Here is a 12,070-nt window from a genome sequence, read left to right on the forward strand (position 1 = left end):
GGAGGGAAGGAAGGGGGCGCCATCTTTGTGCGGGGCAGGGGGAGGGTCTTAACCCTTTGGAGGCTTGGCATTGCCAGGCCGGTTCCCCCAACCCGGACATCCATCCCAAATCTTAAAGAAAAAAATCGCGGAGGCTAGGTAGCTCAGAGTTGTCTCGTGTTTTTAATTTGGAAGAAAGGGATCAGGAGAACGCTGCCTTCTCTGCCGAAAGAGCCTTTTCTGCGGGGAGGGCAGTAAGTGCAGGAGGGCGGTGAACGAGAACTTTCCTCGGCGCCAGTATGCCCTTGGCTCCTACCCAGGCCCCTGGGGTCCCTCTGTTCCTTCACCTCGTCTCCGCGCCTGGCTCACTGAATTGCACCCTCTCCTTGAATGACACAGCCCCGGGACGTCTGGGTTTCGGCCGTGCCTCAGTTTCCCCACCTGGCTCTCCAGTCTCCCCGCGCTGGCAGAGCTGGGCTCCGCCTCCCGCCCCCACCACGCCCCCTGCGCGGAGGCAGCTTCGCCTCCCAGCTACCCCGCGGCGGCGCCCAGACGGTGATGGCTGGGAGTCCGGAGGTAGGGACCAGGTTTCGGGGGCGGGGGGAAGTCTCAGGACTGTGCGCCCCAACGTGTGGTGGGTGCCCTGCACCCTGCAGGTTCCTCCCGCAGCCTTCCCGACCCACAATCCAGGGCGCACACCCTCTGGCGGCTACTTTGAGCAACAGTGTTCCTAGAAGCCGGCCCCTGACCTCATCCTCCTCCGGTTCTGCCCTGGTCAAGAGCCTTCCCAGTTCAGGAGGAAGGGATGGCGAAATGGGTACACGGAGAGCTCCCCAGGGCTGGCACATTAATAAAGAGGGAGAATGCCTGTCAGGCGTCACGCCGCCAGGCGGGGTCAGTGGCCCGGAGTGTCCTGGGTGAGGTGAGGGCGGCCAGGATCATAGCTTACACTCCCGCGTCTGAGCCCAGGCAGGGCTTCCCAAGGCTGAGGCTTTGTGCTGGGTGGATGCCGGCTCCTGAGCTGGCTCTGAGTCCTCAGGGTGGTGTACAGCCACCAGCAGCTGGTACGTGGCAGTGCCGAGGACAGCCCCCACCAGAGGGGCCACCACAGGCACCCACCACCAGCCGTTACCAGCACTGCAAGAGAAGGACCAAAGGAGAGATGGGGGTGACTCCCTAAGCAGCCCGCTTTGAGCTCTCTAAACTGGCTCCTGGGGTGAGGGACACTTGGAAGAGGATAGGAGGGGAAGGACCCCGAGGAAGCTTGGCCCGGCCTCTTGTCTTAGTTACCCGAATACACTCATCTTGTGGGTAAGATCGCTAATGCCCGGTGACATAATGCGACATGCCCTCTAAATCCGCCTGTGTCAGTGAAAAGGAAAGAGGGGGACACGGGAGTACATGTGGCTCGGAGAAGGGGCACTGTCCTAAGAGGCTAAGAGAGGTGTTAAGAGGAGAGAGTTGCAGGACTGGCAGTTGACATAATGGGTACGTTACTGGACTCCCGCATAGTTGACCGAGGATCGAGTCCCGGACCCAGGACCCAGCGGCATACATGTGTGCCCAAAATCCCGAGGAGACTGGAGAAGGGATTGCGGTGTGGTCATCCCCCCTGGGGGGTGATTTCTTGCTTTCTGTCTCTGTCTCTCCAGTGAGTACATGTACCCTATAGTAAAACTTTCTCTCTCTCTCAAAAAAAAAAAAGGAGTTAGGGACCCAGGGCCAGAGCCCTTAGCAGAGGGAGGTGAATGGAGGACAGCACTCAAGAAGACTGTCACCCACCTGAAGACTTCAGGGCCCCAGCCAGCCATGTAGGTGAAGAGCCGTGGGCCCAGGTCCCGGGCAGGGTTGAGTGGGAACCCGCAGTTGGCGCCCATGGATAACCCGATGACCAGGACCAGCATCCCCACCACCACAGGCTCCAGACCTGCGGGGACTCCCTTGTTCCGTCTGTCCAGGATGGCCAAGAGCCCCACAATCAGGACCCCGGTGCCCAGAACCTTAGAGGTGACAGAGGCAGTAAAGTCCCATGAGCTGCCAGGTGCTCCAACTGCCAGCTCTCACCCCAACCCCCATGGCATCTGGCTTTTTCCAACACAGCCAGCCAGCCACAATAAAACTACTCCCGCCAGAGCCTGGACAATAGGCCGGGGTCCCAAGGGACAGGCAAATGTTGGGGCTTTTCCCTGTCTCCCTTTCACACCTACCTGATCTAAGAATCCATTGTTCAGGGACAGATAGGGGGCCGGATAGGTGGCAAAGATGGAGGCTGTCTCCTTGGGGCCCGTCACTGTCAGGTTCCCACCTGTATAGTTCTGTAGAGCATCTGCAGGAGAGGGGACACCAGGGCTTCCATCTTGGCTCCACCACACACGTGCCCCCAAGCCTGTTCCCTGCGGTTACCGTAATAGAGGGCATAGGTGGCCCCCGAGGCACAGAAAGCAGACAGCAGCTGCACCAGGGAGTAAATAGGGAGCTTGGCCCAGGGGAGACGTCCCAGGAGACACATGGCCAGGGAGAAGGCAGGATTCAGATGGGCGCCTTCCGGAGTCAAGGAAAAAGAAACAGCGTCCATTAGCTGTCCCTGCCGGGGACTGTCACCAGACACCGCTGCTACTCCTCCCCACAAGCCTGTTTGTTTTTGTGGTGTTTGTTTTGTTTTTCCCTAATTTGCTGTTGGCATGTGCATTCACTAGAGAGAGACAAAGAGAGAGAGAAAGTGAGAAGGCACTTCCCAGGGGAGAGGACCATGTCATAATCCCTTCTCCTTTTTCTTCTCAGGATTTTGGGCATGCATGCACACACACGCACCCAGCATGTTTTTCAAGCCGCTGAGTCCTGGACTAGAACTGCACTGTCGGCCACGTGAGATCCAGCTGCCTTATCTTCCGCACCACCCGATTGGCCCATTCCCACACCTTTTAGGGAGTTGAGGCTCAAGAGGTTAAACGACTTCTCAAGGTCACGCGACAAAGCCAAGATTGGAACCTAGGGCCGTCTGCTCTTCCCGCACACTGTATCTCAGGGCTCCAGCCGGGCACACAGAAGTGTGTCTGGCAGACGAGGTTCTGAGCAGAGATGGGCCCCAGAGGACTTTGGGTAGGGGACCCTGGGGGACAGAACTTATTTTCAGTGCCCTGCCATAAATGTGTGCTAGGTGAGCCAAGGAGCCTGTGAAGGAGATGGAGAGATAGCAGGCGCGGGAGGGGCTGGCCAGGGTCAAAGGCATAGTCTCAGTCCAGGGTGCTAGTCAAGCCCGAGCCGATAATGTCCATGAGTCACCAAAGGATCTGCCTTTTCACCATCACGAGACACCCACGTTCAGATGCACACCCGCCCCCTCTGATGGCAGCCCCCCCTCACCTGAGACGTTGCCACCCACGTAGATGGCGATCATAACGGCCAGCGAGCCAGCCAGAAACATGGTGAAGAAGTTGCCTTTGGTTTCTCCACTGGTGACGGCCTGAGCCACAGCCCCCTGGGTTAGGAGCTGGTGGGGAGAGCGAGGATGAGGGCAAAGAGCCCAGGAGGCCAACAAAGCACAGAGACTGGGAAGGCTGCGGGCGTGGGGGGGAGCCAAAAGAGATGAAGGGCCAGGAGGGGTTAGCAAGGAAGGGAGAAAAGCAGAAAGAAGGAAGAGAAGAGAAAGGGAACAAGTGAAGAAAAAAAGAATAGAGAAGGGGAAGGAAGGTGAGAGATGGGAGGAACAGGGAGGCAGAGGAAGTAGGGAGGAAAGGAGAGAAGGGCGGTGGGGGAGACGTGATTGAGAGCTGACGGGGAGTGGGACACGAGGAGGAAGCGGTAAGGACACCGGGAGGGGCCAGGAAGCTCTGCCCACCTCCCTCTTTCCTCCCGCTGAGCACCCTGCCTACCATGAGCACAAACACACCCAGGAACTCTGCCAGGCACTGCCGGACCAGGAGGCTGCGGATCCGGAATTGGCCCCTGATTTGAGCCAGGGGCTTAGCGCAGACCATGACGGGACACTATCACTGTTGTCGCTCCCTCCGTCTGTATAGGGGCACTGCTATTGCCCAGCTACTGGGCGGAGGAGATAAGGAGCAGACTTTAAAACCAGTGAGCTCAGCTCCTGCGTGGCAGCTAATAGCTGTGCACGTGTGTGGGCCGGGAGGCTGCGATAACAGAGAACGTCTGTGAGCAGGCTGTGTGTGCACCCGAGCCTGGAGTTTGCCCAGGCCCTGTCTTTCTGTCCTCCATCCCCGTTCCTCACAGGACTGCCTCCTCCTGCATTGACAGACGGAGGGAACTACCCCGCTCCACACACCCTGAAGACCGCTGTGTAAAGGAGTGCTGTTGCTCACACCCCACGGACCAAGGCGCTGGGTCAGGGAACGCCCCAAGATCACACAGGTAGTTGCTTCTTCCTTCCTTCCTTCCTTCCTTCCTTCCTTCCTTCCTTCCTTCCTTCCTTTCTTTCTTTCTTTCTTTCTTTCTTTTTCTTTCTCTTTCTTCCTTTCTTTCTCTTTTTAAAACGTTGCTATAGAGGACCAGCAATTGACGTAATAGTTATGTTGCTGGACTCCCATGTAGTTTACTACAGTTCAAATCCCGGATTCAGTGGCTTAAAACTCACACTGGGTGAACATGTGTATATGCCCAAAGTCCCGAAAAGAGAATAGAAGACAAGGGATTGTGGTGTGGCTATCACCCCTTAGGGGTGATTTCTCACTTTTTGTCTTTCTGGCGAGCACACATGCCCTATAGCAAAAATCTCTCTCTAAAATATTTTTTTTTGCTATAGCGCATATGCTCTTGTCCAAGAGAGCGGGGCAGAGGAGGGTATGAGAAAGCACCCTCATGGTAGATAGCTGCGTGGCAGTCCCTTCTCCACTCTTCTCTCAAGACTTTGGGCACACATGCATGCACACCAGGCATGTTTCTCAAGCTGCGAGGTCCAGGACTTGAACCACACAGTTGGCCATGTGAGATCCAGCCACCCTAACTGCCATACCATTGGCTGGCCCCTAAGCCACCACGCCATTAGTTAATGGCTGACTCTCTGGTATTCCACCATGCCTCTCATCTGGAAGACGTTCCCTCGACCATTTAATCTAGAGAACTCAGTAAGCATCTGGAGAGTCTGGGCCGGACACCCAGTCTGTTGGAATGAAACTCAAATGGTGAATGTTTGTACATCCTTTATTCAGAGCCTCGCCTGGGTTAGAGAATGTCGTGTCATGTGTCTCCAGCCCTTGCTGAGCCACCCCACCTCCATGTTTCTCTGGTACACGCCACTCTTTTTTCTTTGGAGAGATTTTTGCTGTAGGGCACATGTGCTTGCCAGAAAGACAGAGAGAGACAGAGAGACAGAAAGTGAGAAATCACCCCCTGGGGGGATGGCCATGCCACAATCCCTTCTCCTCCATTCTCCTCTTGGGATCTTGGGCACGCACGCACGCATACCTGGCGTGATTTTAAACCATCGGGTCCGGGACTCGAACCACGATCGACTACATGGGAGTCTAGCAACATAGCCGTTACGCCAACTGCTGGTCCCTGCATGTCACTCTTACTCTGCATAACGCACGGCCACATCCTACTCATCTCCCAGGCCTCTATTAGATTTCTCCTTCAACAGCTCTACTTCTACACACTGGGAACTCAGTGGTGAACAAAACTGTCTCTGCCCTCCTAGAGCTTTGGTTCTAGTAGACAAAAGCAGACAGTATACTGTTTACAGTGTATAAGGTTCTTCAGGGCCGGGACAGTGGCATATGTAACTCCACGGGTTCTAGCACAACCCCAGGCCCGCTGTGTGCAGTAGTACCTCTATTACTGTAACGGGCTTAAGGAGTACAGCAGTGCTCCGTCTGTATCACTCAGGTTCCCTCTTCAGCACGGATGCATCCATTCCCTGCTGCTGGGACTATCAGTGCTGACCCACCTACCTGCCTCCCTCACTGGACAATGCCCTGACAGCCTGAAACTGCCTGCTTACATGCTCTCCAGTGGGGCCCACGTTCAGTGACTGTTTGATGTGGGAATACAAAGGCCTGGCCTTTTTGCCTCAGCCGGGGATAACTCTGATGGGCCATTCCAGTTCCAAAATTCCTCATGGGACCAACCGAGGCTCTGTTGGACATTTAGGGTATTGAGTCAGCTGGTGGTGCAGTGGTTAGGGTGACTGGATCCCACATGGCCAACAGTGTAGTTGGAGTTCCAGATCCGGAAGCTTGAAAAACACACCTGCTGTGTGTGTGTGTGTGCATGCCGAAGAGGAGAATGGAGAATGGATTGCAGCATGGTCATCCCCCTGGAGGAGTCTCTCTCTCTCTCCCTAGTGAGCACACGTGCCCTACAGAAAAAAAAACTGAAAAAAGGAAAAAAGAAAGAAAGAAATATGGGAGAGGTGGCCCCTGACAAATTGACACATGACAGTAGTGTACTAGAGGCATAACTAAATAGTAACCCCCATTGCTGTGTTCAGGTGGAAACTTTGAAGTTTAATGTAGCCTATGTGGTAATTTTGGAGAATCTTATTTTCTTTCCCACTCGGATTAGAAAGGAGGATCAGAAGCAGTTAGCGTTTACATGGGAAGGACAGCCATGTACATTGACAGGCTTGCCCCAGGACTGCGTTAGCTCCTGGGCTCTGTCAATGAATTTGCCAGGTTTGAAGAACATCATCTTAGACCGCCATACATACAGCGCTGTGCTAAGCAGACCAGAAGAGCAAGAACTGGCAACATTGGAGGCCTTTGGACAATACATGTACTCAGAGAGTGGGGAATAAAACTCTGCAAAGATTCAGGAATTGTTACATTGATAAAGTTCTTAGCAGTCTGGGCCATGCTGGGATATTCTCTCCAAAGTAAAGGACAGGGCAAGCTGGTGGCATGGTGGTTAAGGCAGATGTGTGGTTGCAGTCCTGGACCCGGTGCCTTAAAAAACACAGCATACATAGGTGTGTCCATGTGTGCCCAAAATCTCAAGAGGAGAAGGGATTGTGGCACCCCAGGGGGTGCTCTCTCACTTTCCCTCTCTTTCTCTCTTTCTCTGTGTGTATCTCTCTGCCTCTCTCTGGTGAGCACACATGCCCTATAGCAAACTAAAATAAAAAGAACAAAGAACAGATTATTGGGTCTCACATCTCCCACCACTGAGAAAGAAATACATGGGGCCAGCAGTGAGAAATAAGACAAGGAAGGAAACAGCAGTTGGCGTAATGGCTATGTCGCTGGACTCCTATGTAGTCGACCACGGTTCAAGTCCCGGACCCGGTGGCTTAAACTCACATGGGGTATGTGTGTGTGCGTGCCCAAGATCCCAAGAGGAGAATGGAGAAGGGATTGCGGCATGGCCATCCCCCCTGGGGGGTGAGTTCTCGCTTCTGTCTCTCTGTCTCTGTCTTTCTGGCGAGTGCATGCGCCCTACAGCAAAAACCTCTTTTAAAAAAAGAGGAAAAGGGACCTACAGTTAGAGTAATGGCTGTAGTCGACTACGGTTCGAGTCCAGTGGACCCAGTGGCTTAAGCTCACGCTGGGTGTATGTGCATGCGTGCCCAAGATACCAAGAGGAGAATGGAAGAGAAAGGAATGTGGTGTGACCATCTCTCCTGGTGGCTGATTTCTCTCTTTCTGTCTCTGTCTCTCCCTGTCTTCTTGGCGAGCGCTCGTGTCTTACAGCAAAAACCTCTAAAAAAAAAAAAAAAGAAGAAGATAATATAATAAATAAGACAAGGAAGACTTGAGACCTGGCTTCAATTTTTTTTAAACTTTTTTTTTAAATAATTATTTATTTTATTTTATTTATTCATTCTTTTTTTTTTTTTTTTTTTTTTTTTGACCAGAGAGACATAGAGGGCGAGAGAGAAAGAGAGAGGAAGTGAGAAAGCAAGCTGCCAGATTCAGGACTCGAACCCTGGTCGGCCATGTGGGAGTGTCCAGCTCCTTAACCACCACGCCACCTGCTGGTCCCTGCAATTTATTTTATTGTTTAATTTATTTATTTTTAGTTTTTTTGCTACAGGTTGTGGGTACTCGCCAGAGAAAGACAGAGAGATGAGAGAGGGAAAGTGATAAATCACACCCCCACCATGGGGCATGGCCACACCATAATCCCTTCTCCTCCATTCACCTCTGGGGATTTTGGACATGCACATGCACCCAGCATGATTTTCAAGCCGCCAGGTCTGGTACTCAAACCATGGTTGATCATGTGGGAGTCCAGCACCTTCAGCATTCACCTGCAGGCCTCCTGGCTGCAATTTTTAATGCACTTCTCGATCTCCAAACATCTACTGTGAGGCCAGCAGATGGCATAGTGGTTACGTCACTGGACTCCCACATGGTCAACCACAGTTTAAGTCGTGAACCCAGTGACTTGAAACTCACACCAGGCAAGTGTGCCTGAGTGCCCAAGATCCTGGGAGGAGAATGTAGGAGAGGGGATTGCAATGTAGCCATCCCCCGAGGGGTGATTTCTCACTTTCCCTCTCGCTATCTCTGTCTCTCTTTCTGCAGCAAGCACACATGCCCTAAGGCAAAAAATCTCTTTAAAAAAAAAAAGACAGAAGTACAATATCAATTTTCTTAGGATTTGGAGCAATATATATGTCACTTGGGAATTCATCTCTGACCACCTCGCCAGCTGACACTGAAAGATATCAGCTTTGAGTGAGGCCAAATTCAGAAATGTCTCTGCAGTGGTATGAACCCACAGACCCTATGAGACTGGAATATCTGTGGTCAGAAAAGGTGCCTTGTGTTGTTCGCAAGCTCTGACAGAATCAGTATCAGTGTAGACCCCTAGGGTTGTGGGGCAAATCCACCATGTCATCTGCAGCAGAGAAATGCACACTTTTGAATGGCTGCTCTTAGAGTGCTCCTGGGCCTGGTAGAGACAGGGTATCTGATTACAGGACAAGTGACCTCATAGCCAGAACTGCTGGGCTCTGTCAGATTCCCTATGTGGTTGGGAAGGGCAAGTCCAGTAAGACACGTTGTAAGATGGAAATGACATCATTGGGATCAGGCACAAGTAGGGTCAGAGGGCACAAGCTATCCTCAAAGTGACCCAGCCTCCAGTGTCATTTATCATGCTGCCTTGCCATCTCTCTTTCTCAGCTCACACCTGTGGAGAGTGACCAATCTGAGCAAATATGATGACCTTTAGACTCATGCAGAAATGCGCTTCTTTGAACTTCATTTGTATGACTATGAAAGCACTTGCGTATGAAAATGCTATCTGCCTGTTGTGAAGAGCAATGTCAAGCTAAAAGAAGCCACATGTGTTTATTAGATTTTGCCCCAAAAAGATCAGAGAAATTGCATGGTGCCAGTCATTTTTGCATCTTCGGACAATTTACATCCCAAAGCAACTGGCTTTGCATTCCATTTCTTCCTCCCCCCATTTTCTGCCCTTTAAAAGAATAAATCTGAAGCTAGTTCAAGGTCATAGCCTTCTCCGTAAGAGAAGTTGGGCTCACCCGATCCTCACTTTGCTTTACTTGTATGTCTTTGTGTGTTTATTTTATGCTTATTTCTAATCCACAACCCCCCCACTCAGAATTCACGTTCCGCCAAGTGGGTTCCGGTACACACCTGTAGCTATCTCATGACCAGGTGGTAGGAAAAGAAAAAGCCTAGCTTTATTCCCTGGTGGACTGTCAAGGTATATGGGTGGAAGCTAGAAATAAGATTACAACCCCACTTGGAGGCCAGCATATGTGTAATGGTTATGTCACTGGAGTCCCAGGGGTTCAACCATGGTTCGAGTCCCAGACCTGGCAGCTTAAAACTCACACTGGGTGCATGTGTGTGCATGCTCAAAATCCCAAGAGGAGACTAGAGGAGAAGGGATTGCAATGTGGCCATCCCCCCCCACCCCAGAGGTGATTTCTCACTTTCTGTCTCTCTGTCTCTCCAATGAGCACACGTGCCCTATAGCAAAGATCTCTTTGAAAAATAAATTACAACCCTACTCAGGAGTGACCCCAAAAGAGGGTGTTGAGGGGAAATCTTTTCAGTGGACAAAGATTTGGGCAGTTCATTTGGTCATCCACTTTGCGTGGGAGGAGAAGTACCTGAGGTGAGAATACATAGTCACACCGTTGCTGGATTTATGGGTTGCCAAGTTCCTGTCCTGTGATCATTAAGAATTAGAAGCAAGCTTGGACAACAAAAGAAGATAGCAAAGCAAAGTTTATTGAGAAAGAGAAAACAAGCTCCTGATAGTACAAAGTCCTGAGAGGAGAATGGAAGAGAGGGGATTGTAGTGTGGTCACCCCCCCAAGGGGTGACTTCTTGCTTTCTGTCTCTGTCTCTCCAGTGAGCATATGCACCTTAAAGCAAAAATTCTCTCAAAAAAAAAAAAAAGAATATAGTTAGTAAATAAAAACAGTTGCCCTTAGCTGTAGTTATTTATTTTGGAGGGAAGAGAAATTTTTTCTATAGGACTTATGTACTCTCTGGAGAGACAGAGACAGAAAGAGACAGACAGAAATCAAGAAATCATTCCCTGGGAGGGACAGCCACACCTCAGTCCCTTCTCCTCCAGTCTTCTCTCAGGAGTTTGAGCATACACACACATGAGCCTGGCATGAGTTTCAAACCTCTGGGTGTGAGACTTGAACAGTAGCTGGCCACGTGGGAGTCCAGCAATGCAACCATTACACCATCTGTAGGTCCCAAACTACAGTTATTTTGAGTCTTAATGCAGCCAGCTCTTTGTTAAAACTTGGCCACTGTGACTCCATCTTGGGTAAAACTTAGTGTCTCTATCTTAGGTTTTATACCCTAACTATATGTCCTAAGCCTAGCTCATACTTCATTCCCCCTCTACAGAGGGACCCCTAACTCGTGTTGGGGGACAAGGGTCAAAGACTTCTCTGCTTCCTGTTGAAGTAGGGCACTGATGGAGGTGGCAGGCAAGTACCCTCCACCGGAAATAGACACTTCCATCTGGGGGTCATCTCAATCATTATTTGTACCTTGATGGAATCATACATTTGGATGTTCATTGATGTTGTAACAAGAGTCAGCAAGAGACAGGTCTCAATCTCCATATCTATAGGCAGAGACTTAGAAAAACAAAAGTCAGCCATCTTTGGTGAGGTCAAGGATGGTTTAGCTAACCTAGGAGCAAGAAGGGAGCCAGTAAAGCACTGAGTTAATCCTTTTCAATTATTAAGACACTTGGGAAATTTAAACCCTTTCAATTTTTATGTCTCTCTCTTCCATTCATCATTATTATTATTATCATTATAAGTTTACTTTGAGAAACAACTTTTTTTTATAATTATTTATTCATTCATTTATTTCTTAATTTGACCAGAGAGACACAGAGGGTGAGAGTGAGAGAGAGAGGAAGTGAGAAAGCAAGCCACAAGATTCAGGACTTGAACACTGGTCAGCCATGTGGGATTGTCCAGCACCTTAACCACCACGCCACCAATGCTGCTGGCATTTTTTTTTTTTTTGAAGGGGTTTTTGCTGTAGCGCACGTGTGCTCACCAGAAAGATAGAGACAGAGACAGAAAGCAAGACTCCCCCCCCAGGGGGAATGGCCATGGCACAATCCCTTCTCCTTCATTCTCCTCTTGGGATTTTGGGCACGTACACACACATGCCTGGCGTGAGTTTTAAGCTGCTGGGTCCGGGACTCAAACTGTGGTCAACTATGTGGGAGTCCAGCAATGTAACCATTCCACCATCTGTTGGTCCCTTTTAGTACACATTTTTATTTGCCACTTAACAGTTTACCTGAGGCTGTCTTGATGAGATTTCTAGTTGTCCAAGGGGATTGTTCAGGGTCTTGGGCACCCTCAGTACTCAATAGACTCTGGGCTTCCTTAGGAGCTGGGGGTATTTCTGTCTCCTGTGGCCATCTCTTCCACGTTGGGGACAAGGTCCTGGTGGAGGACATGAGGATGTCAGTTTTGGGCATTGTCATTTTCAGTCGCCAAACTTCCCACACTGGAAATATCTAGAGTTTTCTTAAGACAGAGACTCTGATCTGGGTTTTCCAGATCCTGCCCTTAAGTGGGCCTTAGGTCCCCAGACTTCAGGTCCCCTGAGTGACTTGGGTGGGTATGACTACAGCCAGTATGTAAGCTTTTTTTTTTTTTTTT

The 12,070-nt window shown here is 50.7% G+C and overlaps 1 protein-coding gene across 1 annotated transcript; it reads right to left on the minus strand.

The window, feature by feature from the left end:
• Positions 1-157: 157 nt before the first annotated feature.
• AQP10 (aquaporin 10) lies at positions 158-4,344 on the minus strand. The gene is made up of 6 exons (XM_006159785.3): positions 3,852-4,344; positions 3,343-3,469; positions 2,383-2,520; positions 2,187-2,305; positions 1,762-1,979; positions 158-1,116 (listed from the first exon to the last, which is right to left on the minus strand). The coding sequence occupies exons 1-6, from the start codon at positions 3,954-3,956 to the stop codon at positions 918-920; spliced, it is 906 nt and encodes a 301-aa protein (XP_006159847.1). The 5' UTR covers positions 3,957-4,344; the 3' UTR covers positions 158-917.
• Between the last annotated feature and the right edge of the window lie 7,726 nt (positions 4,345-12,070).

Source organism: Tupaia chinensis, unplaced genomic scaffold, assembly GCF_000334495.1.
Source record: "Tupaia chinensis unplaced genomic scaffold, TupChi_1.0 Scaffold000659_1, whole genome shotgun sequence".
NCBI lineage: Eukaryota > Metazoa > Chordata > Mammalia > Scandentia > Tupaiidae > Tupaia > Tupaia belangeri.

Coding starts and splice junctions, on each gene's coding strand:
- AQP10 (XM_006159785.3), bottom strand. CDS start 3,956: ATGGTCTGCGCTAAGCCCCTGGCTCAAATCAGGGGCCAATTCCGGATC. Junction 2,521..3,342: donor CGTGGGTGGCAACGTCTCAG/GTGAGGGGGGGC, acceptor TGACTCCGGAAG/GCGCCCATCTGAATCCTGCC. Junction 2,306..2,382: donor CACCTATGCCCTCTATTACG/GTAACCGCAGGG, acceptor CCTCTCCTGCAG/ATGCTCTACAGAACTATACA.